We start from the raw sequence: 17,657 nt of genomic DNA on the forward strand, positions 1-17,657 counted from the left end.
CGAAGGCAAGAGATGAGACGAGTAGAAGAACGAAGAAAGAAGAGAGCAGAGAACAAAGGTATTCCGAGCATAACAACATCGATATCACAAAGAACGAGAACGAAAACCCATCATCAAATCCACAACGACAACGAAAGCAAAAGAAATCATCATCTCAGCATTGGCGTAAAACGATGCGTTACGCTACTAAATCAACATCTAACACATTACATCTCATCTGCATCGATCGTCTCTCCTTCCTCTTTCCTTATATACAACGCCTTTCAGTCAGGACGTTGTGGTTCTCATTACCCTACCCCACCCCACCCTACCAACCATTGTGAATCGAAAAGAAACGAAAAAGAACATTGTAATCACCAAAATGGGAAGATCAAAAACGTTGTCACTGTTGTGTGTGTGTGTGTGTGTGTCTATGTGAGTGGAGAGCGGAGAGGAGGATCAAAGTGTAGAAGTACGGAGTAGATTATCTTGGGATCAAGGGGAAGTGAAGGGAAGAAAACAAAGATGCATGTGACATATCATTCAGACTGGTTATGATTGTGTGTCGCGCAGTATATCTTCGGCAGGGTTCAATTGAATGATCGGGTCTTCAAACGGTGTTTTGTCCGCTTGAGTCTGCAGATGTCTCGATAACTGATAACGAGACTTAGGGTAGGCTATGTAAGAGCGCGAGACCAGCCCACTCCTTCTCGTGAAGGCTATCTATCATAAGATACTATACATACAATACTGGTATTACATCTCCTCCATCTATGTGTATATCCTACATCTTCCCAACCAGACACCACTGACTCGTATTGGGCGTCGATTCTCATCCCCACGCTTGGGTATTACTACACAAACACAAACCAAATCACCTTTCGTCAGCTCTACCCCGTCTAAGCGGGCTCAGTCCATCCCAATCCACTTCACTGTAGATAAGTGGAGAGAAGCCCACCTGTAATTGACTATCAGACAACCGTCTGTGCCGAAACATTTGTATAAATTACCGACTGTATCGTCTGGTGCTGGGGCGAATGCGGCGTTGATATATGTGAACTGCCGGGCGAGCGAGCGAGCGAGCAGGAGGGCGAGACGTAAGCATTAATGAGCGAGCGGGAGAATGGGACCCAAGCAACAACAAGCGAGTGTGCGAGCACGATTGTGGACGTTCGCGCAAGGGTGTGGTAACGTCAAGTCAAGAAGGACCACGGGAGCAGGAATGGTGGTCCGACGAACGGGAAAAAATGCCCATCAAAGCGGGAAATGTGAAGAATCTATCTTCGCATGACAGGAAGGGGGACAGCGGGGTAGAAGAGTGGACATACCAACGACTCTTCCTTCTTTATACCCAGCTGTTGTCTCAAAAACAAGATGACAGCTTGGAATTTATGTCCTGCAGTTGCTTTGAAGACGTTGTTCTTCATTATCGGCGCAGAACCGATGGATTTGAATCGGACCACGACTAGGTATGAAAGGTGTTAGCGATGTATCGTGGATAAATCAGATCTTCGCAGGAATGAGTGTACACTTAACGAAGGAAGGGGGCGGGAGGGGGGAAAGGTATCGCTGATTGTGGTGATGGTGGTGGTGTTGGTGGTGGTGGTGTGGTGGTGTGGTGGTGAAACACTGGCAGGTGCCATATGGAGCACATGCCGCACGACACACGAGTATATTTATGTTTTGACGTCAGAGCAACATTAACACATACCTTTTGTAGCATCCTTCTTCTTATATTGTTGTAGAGCCGTCAACGCGTCAGGTTGTATCGTTTGCGAGCTCGCCAAAAGTGGATCTACATAATGTCAAACCGGACATCAGCAAGGTGATCACACTTTCTGGTGCTGGTGGAGAACGGGCCGAGCACCGAAGGGGTAGGGAGTAAGCGTACTCACCCGTCGTTTGGTCCGGTATTGCGGGAGACATCAGCGCAGGTGTCGGTATTGATGACATCGTGTGCGTAGGCAAGCAGAAGATGCTATAAGTTCATCTGATCAAACTGCTTGTTTCATGTACGAGGAGTAATCTGTTAGAGGATTGAGGTGATGTCAATAGCAAGCAGTTCATTAGCAAGAGCGCGTTTCGCCGCTCGCTCGTAGCTCGGTCGGGTGTTACAACTTAACCGGGCACAAGGACAACAGGTCCTTGTTTCTATCTCTTCATTTATTCTGTTCAACTCGACAACAATATCCTACTCGACTGAATTCGCCATTAAGAAGGATGTCCGACCCTACCTCTCCCCCTAGTGGCTCTTCTAACCCATTATTCGGAGCTACACCTCCGCCGACCACCATCACCGACGATCCTACCCCTCCTTCACAGCCGTCTCCTGTCGAGCCAGAAGCGGCAACGCTAACAGGAGTGAGAGACGGGACGACCAATCCCCTTTTCGGAGCAAGTCCGCCTGATGATAGGGCTGTAGAGGAACAGGTGTATTCGAAAGAGAGATTGCAAGTGCCATATTCTGCTCCGAGGAGACAAGGGGCAGGAGGAATAATACCTCGATCATCTGTACGTGCGAATGTCTCATATTCATTACTTCGCCCAATCATTCATATATACGGCAGCAACCTTCCCTTCACGCTGGCTTCAACCACATGAAGTCCTGCGCTTCCAGCCCATCAGTATCAGCGTACATGTTCCAGATCACTGACCTATGCCCATCTCCTTCACAGCTATCTGCACCCACCCGATCAATACCGACCTTCATCCGTCGACTGACCTTCGTCCTCTCCCTTCTCCTCGGTCTATCTTCATCCATCGCGCTCGTCTGGTCCTATTTCTTGCTCCCCCTTCTACATGCAAGTTTCTCAGCGAGAAAGGTGATTGTCACTCAGCAAGTGGATAGGATGACGAACATAGTAGATAATTTGAGGAGATTGAGAACGGGGGGGTTATTCCCCCCAAACCCGACTGCGATTGCTGGAGAGAAGGATGTCGCGGTGGGAGCAATGGAAGGTAATCCGACGGCAGGAGAACAGGAGGAGAAGACGGCGTTGTTGATTGAAAAGGAGGCGACACTGCGTGAGATTGATTCGTCGACTACTTCCTCCGAACACGGAAACGATCACGGTGATCCTCCGTCCACCCCAACACAAACGGCAGAACACCTTCCCATATCGCCTATCCCATCCCTTCAGTCTTTGACCAGATCATTACGATCCCTAACCACCGCACTGGACTCGACGTCCACTACTCGAACATCGCTCATATCGACACTCGAATCGTACACTTCACACTTACATCGTCAGCTATTCGTCGCTCGTCCAACGGGGTCCGGCGGGTTCGGAATAGGTATGGGAACTTTGAGTGCTAATCTGTCAAAGGAAAGTGGAAGAGCAGGAGCAGGATTCGATACTTTGGAAAATCAAAGTCGGGGAGAAGAATGGGATGCGGTAAGAAAAGAAGTAAGAGCTATCAAGGGAATGTTGTTGAATCGAAGGAGTTTTGCTCCGACGACAACGACGAATGGGATCACTGCGTGATCATGGATGTATGACGGCGAGTCATGAAAATGCATATGTTGTGTGATGTATGATTCAATCTTTAGATCCTTGAACACCAAGATGACACGCTATAGATACAACTCGTACATCCGTTGCCTTCTAAAATTCTTCTTCTTCATCTGCTTCGGCATCCTCCTCGCCCTCTTCCTCGGCCATACTTTCTCTCAACTATATGTCTTGTCAGCACGGCTTTGGCCAAGAATCGCTACTGCACTCACCATCCGAGCAAACTCATCCTCGTCATCTCCCTCCGTCTCAGCAGCCTCACTCCGCGCTTCATCGCCGCCGTCCCCATCTTCGCCCGCTTCTTCCTCGCCCACGCCCTCACCCTCGATTCCAACGTCTTGCACAATGGAAACGGGAACATTCCCATCGTCGTCCACCTCCTTCTCCTTGTCTTTCTTCGCGAAGCCTCGGGGTTTATACTGTATTCGGTTCTCAGGTGGTATCTCCTCGCCTGGAGGTGTAGCTTCCAGCAATAAGGGTTTTCGTCGTTTGGTAGGGGGGTCGTTCAGAATGCTACGGAGCATTCCTTGTTAGCAATCATGATGGTAGTTTTTATTGCCTCTGCAAATTTACTCTTCCGGTGATGGATCCTTGAAATCCTCCAAGGGCAATGATTCCTCATCCGCATATCGTACTCTTTTCTTGCTTGGTGTAGATGGCACACTATTCGAGACAAATTCACGTCAGCTCGTGTCTTATTGATAATGAAAAACCCTTCACGCACCTATCGATACTCGCTACACTCGCCACATCCGACGCATCATAATCACTGTCATCCTCGGCCATGAACGCCTCCCACTCCTTATCTGCACTCTCATCCCACCCTGTTCCGACGTTCGTATCATCTTCCATATCTTCATTCCCCTGTTGTCCAGCAGTGTCGTCTGTTGCGTCCACTGGCGGGGTCGTGCTCTTATTGTCTGGTGGTGGGGGCGAAGGGGTTCTACTTTTCGCTCCAGCGAGATATTTGACTTCAGGCTGTCTTCGCCATAAAGCCACACTATCCCAAAACCAGCTCGTCCAGACTACCTTTGCACCTGGGACCTTGCTTGTGCGATAAGTCTTCTCGGTGTCCAAAGTGGCTGTCACACAATGGGTGGTCCTGTCGTTGACGGCGGTAGAGCACAATGCGCCAAACGTTTCTGCCGTTTGCCATATGTCAGACCTGTTGAGTACAGGAACAAAGTATTGTTAGTAACCTGTTAGGACGGTTGTTTGAAGGCAGCTCACGTCACTGGGTCTACCGACTGTGGGATAACACCTGAGAAGACAAGGTTGCACCCTTCCAGTACCTGACCTTTCAGCTCCGGAATGATGAACTGAGTACTAACATCAGCTACCGTGACAAGTACGACGTCTAGCGAGCTCACCTCGACATCACAGCTCATCGGCAGCTTGGTCTTGGAATCCCAGTCACTCAGATCATCATATGCGTCGTAGAACCGTCGGTGAATCTCGCCTAGAATCTGCCAATGCCAGGATGTCAGCTGCGACCACAAGGATCCTCAATATACTTACATCAGAGACTCGTAACAGCTCGTAGTCATTAGGGTTGAGCAGAGGTTTTCTGGGTTTCACAGGAGAATCCGGTTGTGCAGAAGGAGCTGTCAGCTTGTCTTTGGATTTAGGCGTAGAAGCTTCTGCGTCGTTTGTGGCTTTGGAAGATTCGTCACCACCCGTGGTGGTTGATGGCGCGTCTTTTACGCTATTCGGTTCGTCCATTTCTTCTTCCTTTTCCAATTCTTCCTGCAACTTCGCTAGCGGTCTCGCTTCGCTGACTTCGTCCAACATCTTCGCCTTCAGTAACAGCTCCTCCTCAGTGAAAAGAGACTCGTCTTCCGGAGTAGCAGGTGGCGGTGATGAAGCAGCAGATGATGAAGATGGAGAGGCCGGAGAGTCAGAGAGTGGGGACACAGACGGAGATGCGGCGGCTGGAGATGGTCCAGGTGTGGATTTCTGTTTAGGCAGGAAAGCGGAATTGATATCGCCGATACCGATGAAAAAGTCATCTGAGGCGAGTCGCAAAGTCAGAAGTAGGTTCTAGGCGAATTACGAGATGCACTCACACGGCACAACCTTGACTAGATTTGGGCAGTCTCCCCACACATCGGAACGGTCATCGATCACCACTACCATACTTGTGTCGGTGGGAAATAGTCGTTTCAGATTCTTCGAGCTGAAGCCTAAAGCATTGTGAGTGATCGTTCCCGTAGTATATTCGCAATGGCCAACTCACTTCCACTCTCATCTCGGCTAAGTACTCGCCCTCCGAATATTTTCCCCTCTGGATCGATCACTTTGCAAATCGCGTCCGCGTACGTCCTCGTTCCCATTGTGTAGACGTGCATTTCGTACAGTTCTGACATCTCGTCAAGAAACTTCTGCAATCCAGGTCTGCGGAATATCTCACGTCAGCAAAGCCACCGCACCTCACGCATGGCGTCAAGGGACGCACCTCGGTTTTGTAAAATACCATCTTCCAGGTGCTTCGACTGGGCGTTCACCAGGTCTAGTCCGCCTTTGTTTCGGCTTTACATAACCCGGTGGTAGATCGTCTGAAATTTGGAATCTTGCGACGTCTTGCAGAGCTTCTGCATTCGGATTCTTCTCTTTTTGTGGCGATTGTTCGCCCTTGGGCGGTAGAACGATGTTGCTAAAAGCGGGTGATCCAGGAGGCGTGGTGCTCTCGGGATCTCCTTCAGCTCCGGGTGGAGGACTGTTCGCTGGGCCGTCAGGACTGTGTCCATGTTCTGTTTGAGCTGCGCGATCCGCTTCGATCTCTTCCATCCATTCTGCAACGGTCGGATCAACAGTGGTATGGATGATAGTCTGGTCGAGATCGACGATCAACGATAACCGTCTGGTCGAAAGTAGCGCGTCTCGCGTGAGGTTGTCTAATCTTTGAGCTTCCTACAAAAAGTGAGAATATCAGTTTGGTGAACATGCACAAAAACGGGGAGGGTGGAGTCAACATACATTTTTGGAAACTGTGACGCCCATTGCATCGTGAGTAACCTCGAAGCCACCGGGATATCTAGACGGTCCAGCCTGATTGGAGGAGCTCGGAGCAGCAGGCGCAGATAGATAGTCATCCCTGAGGGTTGTGTCGATCATAAGTACTTGCCACGGAAAAAGCGAGCTCCAATGAGCTGTGCTTACTCTGTCAAGTCCGCTCCACATATCCCACACATGCCATGTAGTTGTACGGGGTGAGAACAAGGTTGTTGAACGTTCAGAAGTGGTCGACTAGACAGGAAGAGAACATTGACATTCAGTACTTCGCCTACTGAGGGGACCGATTATGGCAACTCACCTCGCCTGTCTCCGCTCAATGACCATACCCATCGTCACACCTTCTAACCAACCTACTACTTCACCCTCTATCAAGCTCTCCCACGTCCCACTCAGATCATCACCCTCAAATTCGCCCTTCGATAGATCCGCCGTTCTGCCCTCGTTATGCCGCTTATCAACTTTGGCGCGCTGTTCATTGGACATGAATGAGTATTCGAGCAGACGTGAACCGCGTCGCACATTGTCGCCGGGGTGAACGATGAGTCTAGTGATTCGTATTGGGAACGGAAGATTAGAAGGGAGGGAAAGCTGAGTCGGTGGATCGGACATCTTTGTTTGTTGACTTCGTTTCTCCGTCTGGCGTGGTGGCGTAGCTGTGTAGACACTTATGTGTTATTCAAAGAAAGGTAAGTTGGAATCAAAACAATGGAACGAGGTGCGAGGAGGGTCTTGAAGGTGATGACATGATATCTTCCACGTCACAACATATAGAGTCAAGCTCGGTTTGAACCTCCTGATTGACAGTGAAAGGGGTTTATAAGACGGATACTACGTAGTGCATGCACTTTAGAGGGTACAATAGGCAGCGACGGTCGAGGCCGCTATTCTATGAGAGCACTCGTGATACATGTAGCTGCTAAGCTTGTTGAAGAGAAACCGGGGGCACACTGACTTCCTGCTTCCAGGAGCAGTTTTCAAATGTGGCACAGTGACGACTGATCGCATTCTGAGTGTTGTTCATGATTCTCAGATCGTGTTCCTTCTGAGATTCAACCACGAGCTGTTGCACAACATGAACTGGTCTGGACTGACTGCATTTTCCTGTTGAGAAGGGGACAACAACGGAGGAAAATCACCGGTACACCTCAGCACTGTCGGTGTCTACGCGCAGATTACTCGTCATTTCTTACCGGTCAGACCGGTTGTTTCGGCCAGAGAACATCCAGCCTGATCGAATAAAGAAAGGATACTTGATCCTTCACACAAGATCTGAGCATTCAAAACCTCTCCAGCACGCGGAGCTGTTGCAGATTGATTTGGGAATAGGTTCAGCGCATAGAGGGGAAACCACGTGTATCCTGCTATTGCCATTTATGGATGGTATACTCTAATCGACAGGTAAACGCGCATAGATAGTCACTTCAACAGACAACGAACCATCATCAGAAGCCCACTGTAATCTACCAAACTCGGATACTAGTGTGCACATTTGCTAGTTGCCAACTATACACAACTCATACAATCCTCACAGCTTGGTCGGCTGCCACCAAGGCTCTGACAACCACAAACACCGGTTTCTGCCCGATTGACACTTTGGCCGTTGCGCGAAAGGTTGGAGTGGCCAGCATTGCTGTTGGTCGCAGAGGGTCCAGGAGCGGCCATGCCGGGGTTGTTTCCAGGTTGGGAGGTGATGGCTCGCGAGCGGTTGTAGGACATGTGCTCAGGTGGGGCATATTTGTCCGGGAAATCATTGGCATTACGCCGAGTGGGCTTGGGGCGAACAACACCAAATGAAGATCCTTGCTGAGATTGCTGTGACGCAAAATTTCATGAGCAATCACAATCAACACTTCATAGCGGGTCACAGAATAGCGCAGATGCCCAGGATCAGGGATTATTGGGGGAAAACGTCAATTTGTCATTTGTTGGGGTAAGAACTTACCTCAGTAGGACCTCTATCAGATAGGTTACTCCGAGTGCCAGCTTCGAGCGAAGTGCCATTGGAGTCGTTTTCGGTGGGGTCGTCGTAGTTAGCCATTGTGCGGTGACTTTCAATGTGAGAGTGCAATTTGGTGTGTAAGGTGATCTGGATTGGGTGTTCTGCGAATGGTGATATGGGGAAGTCTGGAAGTGTAGACCTCTATATAAAGACACACTTATAGGAGCTTGGTAAGTCGATGGCTCACCTAGGAATTGGAAGCACAGAGGGGGGAAGGGGTTCCTCAAAGGACTGTATGGAGTCGGGAGTGGAAGGAATACCGCCAACTCAAACAAGTTTCAGTTTTGCTTCATTTGGATATTATGGTACTTTCTCACTTTACACGTAGTCCTGAGAACCTCGGTCCGATGAAGAGTCTACTACCGCAGAGAAGTGGGCGGCATATAATCGATGTACAATAGCAACCAGCCAATATACGGGTGTCCCAGAATAAGGTATACTGCCGCGAAGAGGTTACACTACTTGTGGACATATAGCACCATCGTCCCAAAATCTACTCTGCTTTAGTTCCTTTAATGCGATATAATATATGTGTCATTCATGATATGTCGAGTCTACCTAATCACTCTCATCTCCACTCCCATATCCACCCAACAACGAAGTAATCGCTGGTTTGGAAGGGACCTTCCTCTCTTTCACTCTTTCTCTCTCTTCCTCTGCCTGTTTCTTCGCCAAGTCTGCGTAAAACTTCAAATTATCCAGAGCATCCGCATCAAAGATTCCATTTGCTGTCCCGGCTGAGCTCTTTGATTTCTTTATCGGTCGTGAATCCTCCTCCTCCTCCTCCTCCGCCTCCTCCGACTCGGGTTTCGACGCTTCGATGGGGTAGAAATCCTGTTCGTCTCCATCTTCCAAAGCTCGGATAGTCTGCGCAGCTTCGACAAGGTTCTCGTCCAACATCCCTGAGATAGCTTTCTGACCAACTTCTTCGATACGTTTTTGCTCGGCAATGATCTCTCCAGGATTAGGATCTTCTGTCGCCCATCTAATCCAAAACAAGTAAGCGGTATCGCGCTTTGTATGAGCTGAAAACACTTACCTGACGTTCAAGATCTCATCACCATCCATACTTTGGTTTGCCATCGCTTCTTTGGCGAAACTGGCATTGTGCTCCGACTCGTATGTGACGAACGCAACTCCTCGCTGGTACAGGATATTCCCTACAACAGATATCAACATTTACCACCCACAAAGGCAACACAACAGGGATAAGGCTTTTCCACTCACATTTCACGATCTTGCCCCACTCTCCGAAATGTCTCAGTAATGTCTCCTGAGCCTGATTCTTATCGGGACTTTCTGCGATCTTGCCAATATACAAAGTCCTGTTCACTCGGTTGAAAGATCCAACACCTCCCATATCGTCTCGATAGTCGCCATGTTTTTCTCGTCCGAAACAATCTCGAGAGTTGTCCGGAACGGTGTCTAGAGGAATATGTCAGTGACTAATTCCGTTAAAGCTACATACAGTCATGAGACGATGGCGAAACACGTACGATTTGGTAACGGTAATCGATGGAGGTAATTACACTCGTGACTATACGGAAGGCGTTCGTCAATGAAATTCAGCACAGAGTGCGAGCGACTTACCCATACGGACAGCATCCTCGAGCGAAGAACAGGCAACAGTATTTGTTCCCCGTAGCGTCTGCTCTTGTATATCCAGCATCTCGAGTGATGATACAGCGTGATTGGGAGAGGGTTTTGCTGAAAGAGTTATAGATGTTAGCTTTGCCTTGGACCAACAGCTCTGGGTGTCTACCTACTTGGCTAAGGCGTCCTCCTTATCTCCTCCAGCCCATTTGTTGTACCATATATCTACAAATCATCATTACTTCATGCACTTCCCTTTGCACCGAGAATGTGGACACTGAGGAAGACAGACAACTTACTGTACTCTTTACCGGCCTGAACACTTTCACTCTTATCAATCTCATCGGGAGCTACCTGCTTTCGTGCAGGTCTCAACTTCCGTTTTGGAGCGGTGGTCGTAGCGGTTGTTAATGACATCTCGAATAGCCTGTGCTGAAATCTATAACAGAGGTATAAATATCGTCATGTTTTGACATCAAGTCAAAGAAGTACGAGCAGTGGAAGCGTGAACGAACGAGCGGTGGCAAATATAGCTTACGTAACGCGACATTCCATCGATGACATCGAGGATGGAGGTTGTCTCTGATTTCCAGCGATCATAGTTCAATCCCTTGTTATCGACCTGAATTAGTCACTCAGACCTTATATCACATACCTCGAGCTCCCTCTCGACCCCAGAGGTAATATGTCCGACCCCCAAGATGCCTCTCTGGAGGACGACGTCTTTCTCGAGCTACTCAATACCGCCGCCAACCCAACTTCGACAGATGCGATTCCCTCTGACGATCTCGCGTCGTCATTAGGCTTCACAGAGCCGTTGAGTAAAGAGACGGCGTTGGAAGCTCTAGAGAAACAGCTATTAGCTCCGGTGAGAAGTCTTGACGGATCAGAATTGCGGAGATGGCAAATGTGAGCTCTTCAATGATTTCTCCTACCTCCATTCACTCTCGTTCACCCTCCTATTGAACATTGGCTCAGTGAAGGAGGTGACATGGAACTGATTGTGCGTTGTTTGATAGACAACCGAAGGTGGACCTCCCCATACCATCCCTCAACCTCTCTCCACTTCACCAGACTCACACCGTCACCCCGGCCTTCCAAGGCATCGACGGCACCTTCATACACTGGCGCGAAGCATTAGCGCCCAAACCACCTGCTCACCCTACCCTTTCTTCATCAACTACTCGAGCTCCCGGATCTCTGCAGAACTTCGTTAGGGGTAAGGGCTCATATGCACCTTTTACACCTGGAGGACTGGAAGCTGCTGCTAAGCCTGAAGAGAATGAGGATGAGGAAGACGGCAACGAGGACGACGACGAGGATGGGTGGAAAACCCGTGCTCCTGGTATGAAGCGAGGTGTCAAGCTCGAAGGAGGTGAGAGACTATTGTAGAAGCCAATTTACTTAACGCTGACTATCGCGATATCGTTAGCCGACGAGTTCCTCGCGGAAATGCTAGGGTCTCAATCTATAGCAGCCAAGGCGAAACGAAGAAGAAGAGATGGGGAGTTCTCTCCACAGCTAGCGATCTCAAGACTCGGAGATGAGGATGCTGAGACTGAGGAAAACAAGGAGAACGGACTTGCTGGACCGTCGGGGAAGAACGTCGACGATCTGCTGCCAATCGGAGTGAGCTACCAGGCACTTCATAGCGGCGAGAAAGGCAGCTCACCGTATCCCTTGTAGCGGTTACCTGCTCCTCCTCCCCCAAGACGGCAGCTCAAGCCTTCGAGCAAGAAGGAATGGGCTCACGTCGTGGATGTCAACCAAAAGCTTGTCAATGTGAGTCGTACGAAAGACTGGTGATACCACGCTGAAGAAGACCGTAGTTCAACGAGCTGGTACCGGAAATGGCCAGAACAGTGAGTCCTCAAACACAGGAAAATGATAGGCATCGTTGACAATGTATTCCAGTATCCCTTCGAGCTCGACAATTTCCAAAAAGAAGCTGTGTACAGATTGGAGATGGGAGACAGTGTGTTTGTCGCAGCTCACACGTCAGCGGGAAAGACGGTGGTAGCGGAGTATGCCATCGCTCTCGCTGCAAAGCATATGACAAGGTAAGCTTTGTCGCTCAAGTCTGGACAAGACACAGCTGAACACTCTCTCAGGGCCATCTACACATCCCCAATCAAGGCCTTATCCAATCAAAAGTTCAGAGATTTCAAGACTTCCTTCGACCCTTCCACCGTTGGTATCTTGACAGGTGACGTCCAAATCAATGCGGAAGGAAGCTGCTTGATCGTGAGTGCCACCACGGACACGAATACGTCGCCATGCTGAATAACTGTGTCACGCAGATGACCACCGAGATTCTGAGGAGTATGCTTTACAAGGGTGCCGATTTGATTCGAGATGTCGAGTTTGTTATTTTCGACGAGGTGCATTATGTCAACGACGCTGAGGTGAGCCAACACATGTCTGTCAAACAGTTTGAACAGGATTGACGAGACATTACGTAGCGAGGTGTGGTCTGGGAAGAAGTCATCATCATGCTACCGGAGCACGTCAATATCATTCTTCTCTCAGCGACAGTTCCGAACACCAAGGAGTTCGCCGACTGGGTTGGGTAAGCTACTGAACAAGAATCTGTCGAGCGATCGAAGCTAATTTACGTGTTTAGACGCACCAAAAAGAAGGATATCTACGTCATATCGACTCCTATGCGACCTGTCCCGCTGGAACATTTCCTGTGGGCCGGCAAGGAGCTGCGCAAGATCGTCGACTCGAAATCACGTTTCATTGCCGACGGTTACAAAACAGCACAGGAAGCTACACGTCGAAAGCAGGAGAAAGAACGCGAGGCGGCTGGCTTGCCTCCACTTCAACGCACTGGCGGTCGGGGTGGAGCGCCAATCAAGGCCAAGGACCTCCCAACAGGGAAAAATGCCCCTTTCACAAAGCCTGGAGCCGGACGCACTCATACTAATCGAGCAGGAGGGAATGGTGCACCGTCACCTGCACCTGTTGCCGCTCGTGGTGGAAGAGGTGGTGGACGCGGCGGTGGACGAGGAGGTTTCGGTGGACGACCCGCTTTCCAGCTGGATCAGAATATCTGGACCCACCTTATCAACTATCTCAAGAAGAACTCCCTTCTCCCGAATGTCAACTTTGTGTTCAGCAAAAAGAGGTGTGAAGAATACGCTCAGACTTTGGGTAGTATGAATCTGTGCACTGCCAAGGAGAAGAGTGAAGTCCACATAACCTGGGAGCGCGCCTTGACGAGACTAAAGGGTAAGTCAGCTACTTGGATGCATGCTTCGACTTCAGCTGACGTTCCCCAAGGTTCGGACAAGACACTACCCCAGATTTTGAGAATGCGAGATCTTTTGAGTAGAGGTATCGGAGTACATCACGGTGGTCTCCTACCATTGGTCAAGGGTGAGAATTGGTTGGGTCGCTCTCAATGTGACTGTGCTGATGCAGTCGCGCAGAGGTCGTGGAGATCCTGTTCTCTCGAGGACTGGTCAAGGTACTATTTGCAACTGAGACCTTCGCTATGGTGAGCTTGTCGGGCCTACTTGACATCCGGAATATTGCTTATCTATCTTCACAGGGTGTCAACATGCCAGCGAAGTGTGTCGTTTTCGCCGGTATCCGCAAGCACGATGGAACATCTTTCCGAAACCTTCTCCCAGGAGAATACACTCAGATGGCGGGACGAGCAGGTCGAAGAGGTCTCGACACTACCGGTACCGTCATCCTGCTGAGCGGCGACGAAGTGCCTCCACAAATCGAATTGACCGAGATGATGTTGGGTACACCGAACAGACTTTCATCGCAATTCAGGTTGACATATAACATGATTCTTAACCTGTTGCGAGTCGAGGCGTTGAAAGTGGAGGAGATGATCAAGCGAAGTTTCTCCGAGAATGCGACACAGAAAATGGCGCCGGAGCAACAACGGCAGATTGTTCACGTGAGTACCGCTCAACACGTACCAGAAATCGATAACTGACCAGGCTCGGCCTTTCGCAGACCGAGAAGATTCTCGCACGTCTACCAAAGGTGGAATGTGAAATCTGTAAGACCGATATCGGCGCGTTCTACGACCTATCCGCGGAAGCTGTCCGTGTCAACAACAACTTCATCAAGCGTGCTGCATGGGCTCCTCAAGCAAGCAAGATCTTTGTGCCTGGTCGTGTTGTTATACTTCGCAATGGGGTGAGCTTGTGTACTGCGGAAGGTCCACTCCGAGCTAACGGTATATATAGCACTACTCTGGTAACCTTGCTATCTTGTTGAGAAGTGCGCCCAACCTGGTGGTAGATGGGATCAAATCCGAGGCCAAGGCGTGGCGAGTATTGGCCCTGGTCACCCCGGGGCAGAAATCGAAGAAGGAGGGTGAGTGAAGCGTAATACAATTGTTCCACTTCCGACGTACTTACGTATTACGCAGATGTGAAAGAATCCGATGTGCCTCCACGATTCCCTCCTATCTTGCCAAAGGGGTCTTTCCCGAATCCCACATGGGAGATCAAAACCATTGATACAAGCAGTATAACGTTTGTGGTCAATCGGATCTTGAAGGTTGGTTTGTTAGTCACTCAAGCAAGTGGTCGGGTGTTGACACTGTCGCAGGCGGACCACACGGGTATCGTTGACAAGAAGGCGAAAGACTCGATCGACAAGACATTGCATGACCTGGCGGTGCTACACGAAGAGCTATCATCTTCCGAGCTGCCCGAGGTGGATTGGTCACGACTGCGAGCTATCGAATTCCAGGAGTTGATAAGGCAAAGAGCGTTGCTTGTTGATCGACTTGCCAAACTTGGCTGTCAACTCTGCGGAGACTTCTCCGATCATGTGAGCAGATTCGTTAGGTCAGGCCAAGATTACTAGCTGACGACATTGTCCTTATTGCAGTATGCCACATTGCATGAGATCAAGCTTGTTGAGGCGAGTCTCACCGAACTCAAGCGTGCTCTTTCAGATCAGAATCTGGAGCTTTTGCCAGACTACGAGTCACGTGTAGAGGTTCTCAAACGACTATCTTTCATCGACGAAAATTCGACGGTTCTTCTCAAGGGCCGAGTCGCATGTGAAATTAACTCTGCTCCCGAGTTGATCTTGACCGAATTGATCTTGGAGAACATCTTGGCGGATTACACTCCGCAAGAAGTGGTTGCACTGTTATCGATCTTTGTCTTTGTGGAAAAGACCGACTCGCAACCTACGATCGAGCCGAAGTTGCAACAGGGTCTGGATGTGATTTATAGGATTGCCGATGGGGTAGAGAGAGAACAAGATCGGTGTTCGGTAGGGTACGACGAGTTCTTGCAGAAGTACAAGCCTGGTCTCGTCGAGGTGGTTTACAACTGGGCAGGGGGAATGGTGAGTTTATAGTCTTTCACTGACAAGTAGAAACTGAGCTGATATATACCCTCCTCTCACACAGCCATTCAACGAGATCACTGAACTTACAGATGTGGCTGAAGGAACGATCGTTCGTGTGATCACACGATTGGACGAGACGTGTAGAGAAGTGAGAGATGCGGCGAGAGTGATTGGAGATGCGGATCTGTTCCAGAAGATGGAAGAGGCACAAGCGCTGATCAAGAGAGATAGTGAGTGGTTTACTTTGTCTCTGCTCCTGTTTGGGTTGCTGACGAGGGGTGCGTGTCTTCTGCAGTCGTGTTCGCTGCTAGTTTGGTGAGTGCGCAGGTGGCTCGGTGTGTCTGAACTGGACGTTGGCTGACGACTGCATCTACTACAGTATCTATAATCCAGCATGTTCAAAGTTGCATCGTATTTTCGCATTCATTTCAATTGCATGCATCAAAGTCCAAAATAATTCCGACCCATATTATGAATATTTCTGACTCTAACCGCTCCTCTGCTGATCACTTGGACAAGCCCAACTCCATCTTTCCACTCCCTTGTCCACAAAGATCTTTCTCACATCATCTTCTTCCTGTTTCTTCTTCTCATCTTCTCCAGAATCCGACGAGGTCGACACATTGACCTCTGACCATTTTTGTAAATTGCTATGAACCTGATCGAGATCCGTACAGCCGACCACTATCGGAACTCTTTTCCCATCATTTTGGGTCAAAGGTCTATACCCGAATCTGAGAGCGACATCGACCAATGTCGTTCCTTTTTCTTCACAATAATCCGAAGCTTGCCTAGTGGCATCCCATAATTCGGGATATGCTCGACCGGGATGCCAATTCGGTCCTCCTCCTTTTGTCAAGATACCCATCGCCAACGGCGCAGCACTGACGACTTGACCGACTTTTGCATGAGTGGTCAAGGCTTCCAAGTATCCGGCGGAGAGCGAATCGTTTTGGATTGTCTGATGAGCGAATGTCTGGACAACGTCAAGTGGGTTTCCGGTAGTGTGGAGATGGAGAAGTGCGAGTCGGAGAAGGATAGGGAGAGGGTATCCGGCAATACCGCAGAGGATGATCTTGCCTTCGGATTGGAGTGTGCGCAGAGCGGCGATACCTTCGAGAACGGACGATTCTTCCGGTGTAGGAGTAGGAGGGAGAGATAAGATGGATGGGATGGAAAGAACTGGATTGCCAGAGAAGGAGGGGGGAGGTAAGGTGTATTCGACGTCGTGGAGGTCTGGAGGGAAGAGCATACAGGGTTGTCATTAGCATTAGATGACGAAGCAAGAGGTCGTTGGGGTGGACCCCCATGGTGACGTTCTGGTTGAGGTCGACCGGGCCCGATGCCCATCATGGTTATTACTCACAAACAACATCCAGATAATCCGTGTTCAATCTCTTCAAACTCCTCTCCACACTGGCTCTCACTACCTCAGAAGAATAAGTATGATCTCTCGAGTTCGGACCGTATTTGCCGACTTTGGTGATGAGCGTATATTCATGTCGTTTGTATTCGAGAGCGGAGAGAGCGTTGCCCAGTATGATCTCGGAGGGGTGATACCATGGTGCTAGGGAAACATATCAGCCAAGATGTCGAACTCTCCCTCTTAAGCTTAAAGCTATTGCTCTACTAGATGGGCAAAGTTAACCAGCCAATTATCACTCACATGTGTCGAAAGCGTTCATACCACATCGCATAGCCAATCGGACTACTCTCAGTGGGATCGTAGATTTCACATTATCGTCGTCTGCGTAGATACCATAGCCAAAGGTCGAGGCGCCAAAGATCAAAGGAGGGAAGATGACGCGTTTTTCGTTCGGGCCGCGAACTGTCTACAAGGATGCGACGGCAGGGATCAGCTAAGCTACCCCAAGATGAGATATGGGATGGGTTTGGTGAGAGGACTGAGATGCTCGACAGGGATACACGTTTGTGCCGAGCTGTATTCTTGCCGGACAACAAGAAGAGCAGACGTCGAGTTTGTTCCAAGGTGACGGAGCATCCAACATGCACACAACGTACTCACCGTCGGTAAGATCTCCCTTTCACCTTGCGGTTTATCAACCTCTTCATCTGGTACATTGGTTATATCGAACGGGGCTATATTCGGTTCAGGTTGGGAAGGATGATACGGCGACAAATGGGAAGACGATGACATCCTGATGCTATGGGACGAGGAGCCTCTCGGCAGGAAACGAGGTAGACGAGAGAAGAGTGACACG

The 17,657-nt window shown here is 49.6% G+C and overlaps 7 protein-coding genes across 7 annotated transcripts; 2 read left to right on the top strand and 5 right to left on the bottom strand.

Moving 5' to 3' along the window:
• Positions 1–811: 811 nt before the first annotated feature.
• Positions 812–1,932, bottom strand: CI109_103935 (ubiquitin-like protein ATG12; the record flags this gene model as incomplete). The annotated part of the gene is made up of 5 exons (XM_032006740.2): positions 812–833; positions 938–1,038; positions 1,308–1,444; positions 1,691–1,774; positions 1,875–1,932. 5 exons carry the CDS (start codon positions 1,930–1,932, stop codon positions 812–814), a joined length of 402 nt encoding a protein of 133 aa, XP_031858943.2.
• A 267-nt stretch (positions 1,933–2,199) lies between these two features.
• On the top strand, positions 2,200–3,464 carry CI109_103936 (uncharacterized protein; the record flags this gene model as incomplete). The annotated part of the gene is made up of 2 exons (XM_032006739.1): positions 2,200–2,490; positions 2,655–3,464. The coding sequence occupies 2 exons, from the start codon at positions 2,200–2,202 to the stop codon at positions 3,462–3,464; spliced, it is 1,101 nt and encodes a 366-aa protein (XP_031858942.1).
• Positions 3,465–3,584: 120 nt separating this feature from the next.
• On the bottom strand, positions 3,585–7,115 carry CI109_103937 (uncharacterized protein; the record flags this gene model as incomplete). Its single annotated transcript, XM_032006738.1, has 13 exons — positions 3,585–3,653; positions 3,704–4,004; positions 4,065–4,154; positions 4,216–4,656; positions 4,722–4,810; positions 4,862–4,957; positions 5,010–5,500; positions 5,558–5,674; positions 5,728–5,885; positions 5,947–6,401; positions 6,468–6,585; positions 6,651–6,737; positions 6,805–7,115. 13 exons carry the CDS (start codon positions 7,113–7,115, stop codon positions 3,585–3,587), a joined length of 2,823 nt encoding a protein of 940 aa, XP_031858941.1.
• Positions 7,116–7,893: 778 nt separating this feature from the next.
• Positions 7,894–8,544, bottom strand: CI109_103938 (uncharacterized protein; the record flags this gene model as incomplete). The annotated part of the gene is made up of 3 exons (XM_032006737.1): positions 7,894–7,982; positions 8,036–8,318; positions 8,449–8,544. 3 exons carry the CDS (start codon positions 8,542–8,544, stop codon positions 7,894–7,896), a joined length of 468 nt encoding a protein of 155 aa, XP_031858940.1.
• Positions 8,545–9,063: 519 nt separating this feature from the next.
• CI109_103939 (pre-mRNA-splicing factor CWC2) lies at positions 9,064–10,698 on the bottom strand (the record flags this gene model as incomplete). The annotated part of the gene is made up of 8 exons (XM_032006736.2): positions 9,064–9,490; positions 9,545–9,665; positions 9,733–9,930; positions 10,002–10,042; positions 10,096–10,212; positions 10,272–10,323; positions 10,398–10,537; positions 10,637–10,698. 8 exons carry the CDS (start codon positions 10,696–10,698, stop codon positions 9,064–9,066), a joined length of 1,158 nt encoding a protein of 385 aa, XP_031858939.2.
• An 85-nt stretch (positions 10,699–10,783) lies between these two features.
• On the top strand, positions 10,784–15,823 carry CI109_103940 (uncharacterized protein; the record flags this gene model as incomplete). Its single annotated transcript, XM_032006735.1, has 21 exons — positions 10,784–11,007; positions 11,118–11,473; positions 11,531–11,727; positions 11,785–11,880; positions 11,928–11,960; positions 12,013–12,158; positions 12,210–12,342; positions 12,399–12,503; positions 12,561–12,667; positions 12,722–13,332; positions 13,384–13,479; positions 13,533–13,600; positions 13,655–14,017; positions 14,077–14,262; positions 14,313–14,442; positions 14,498–14,628; positions 14,680–14,904; positions 14,965–15,432; positions 15,497–15,665; positions 15,731–15,750; positions 15,815–15,823. 21 exons carry the CDS (start codon positions 10,784–10,786, stop codon positions 15,821–15,823), a joined length of 3,873 nt encoding a protein of 1,290 aa, XP_031858938.1.
• A 99-nt stretch (positions 15,824–15,922) lies between these two features.
• Positions 15,923–17,593, bottom strand: CI109_103941 (uncharacterized protein; the record flags this gene model as incomplete). The annotated part of the gene is made up of 4 exons (XM_032006734.1): positions 15,923–16,671; positions 16,802–17,002; positions 17,102–17,267; positions 17,462–17,593. The coding sequence occupies 4 exons, from the start codon at positions 17,591–17,593 to the stop codon at positions 15,923–15,925; spliced, it is 1,248 nt and encodes a 415-aa protein (XP_031858937.1).
• Positions 17,594–17,657: the final 64 nt, after the last annotated feature.

Source organism: Kwoniella shandongensis, chromosome 7 (assembly GCF_008629635.2).
Source record: "Kwoniella shandongensis chromosome 7, complete sequence".
Lineage (NCBI taxonomy): Eukaryota > Fungi > Basidiomycota > Tremellomycetes > Tremellales > Cryptococcaceae > Kwoniella > Kwoniella shandongensis.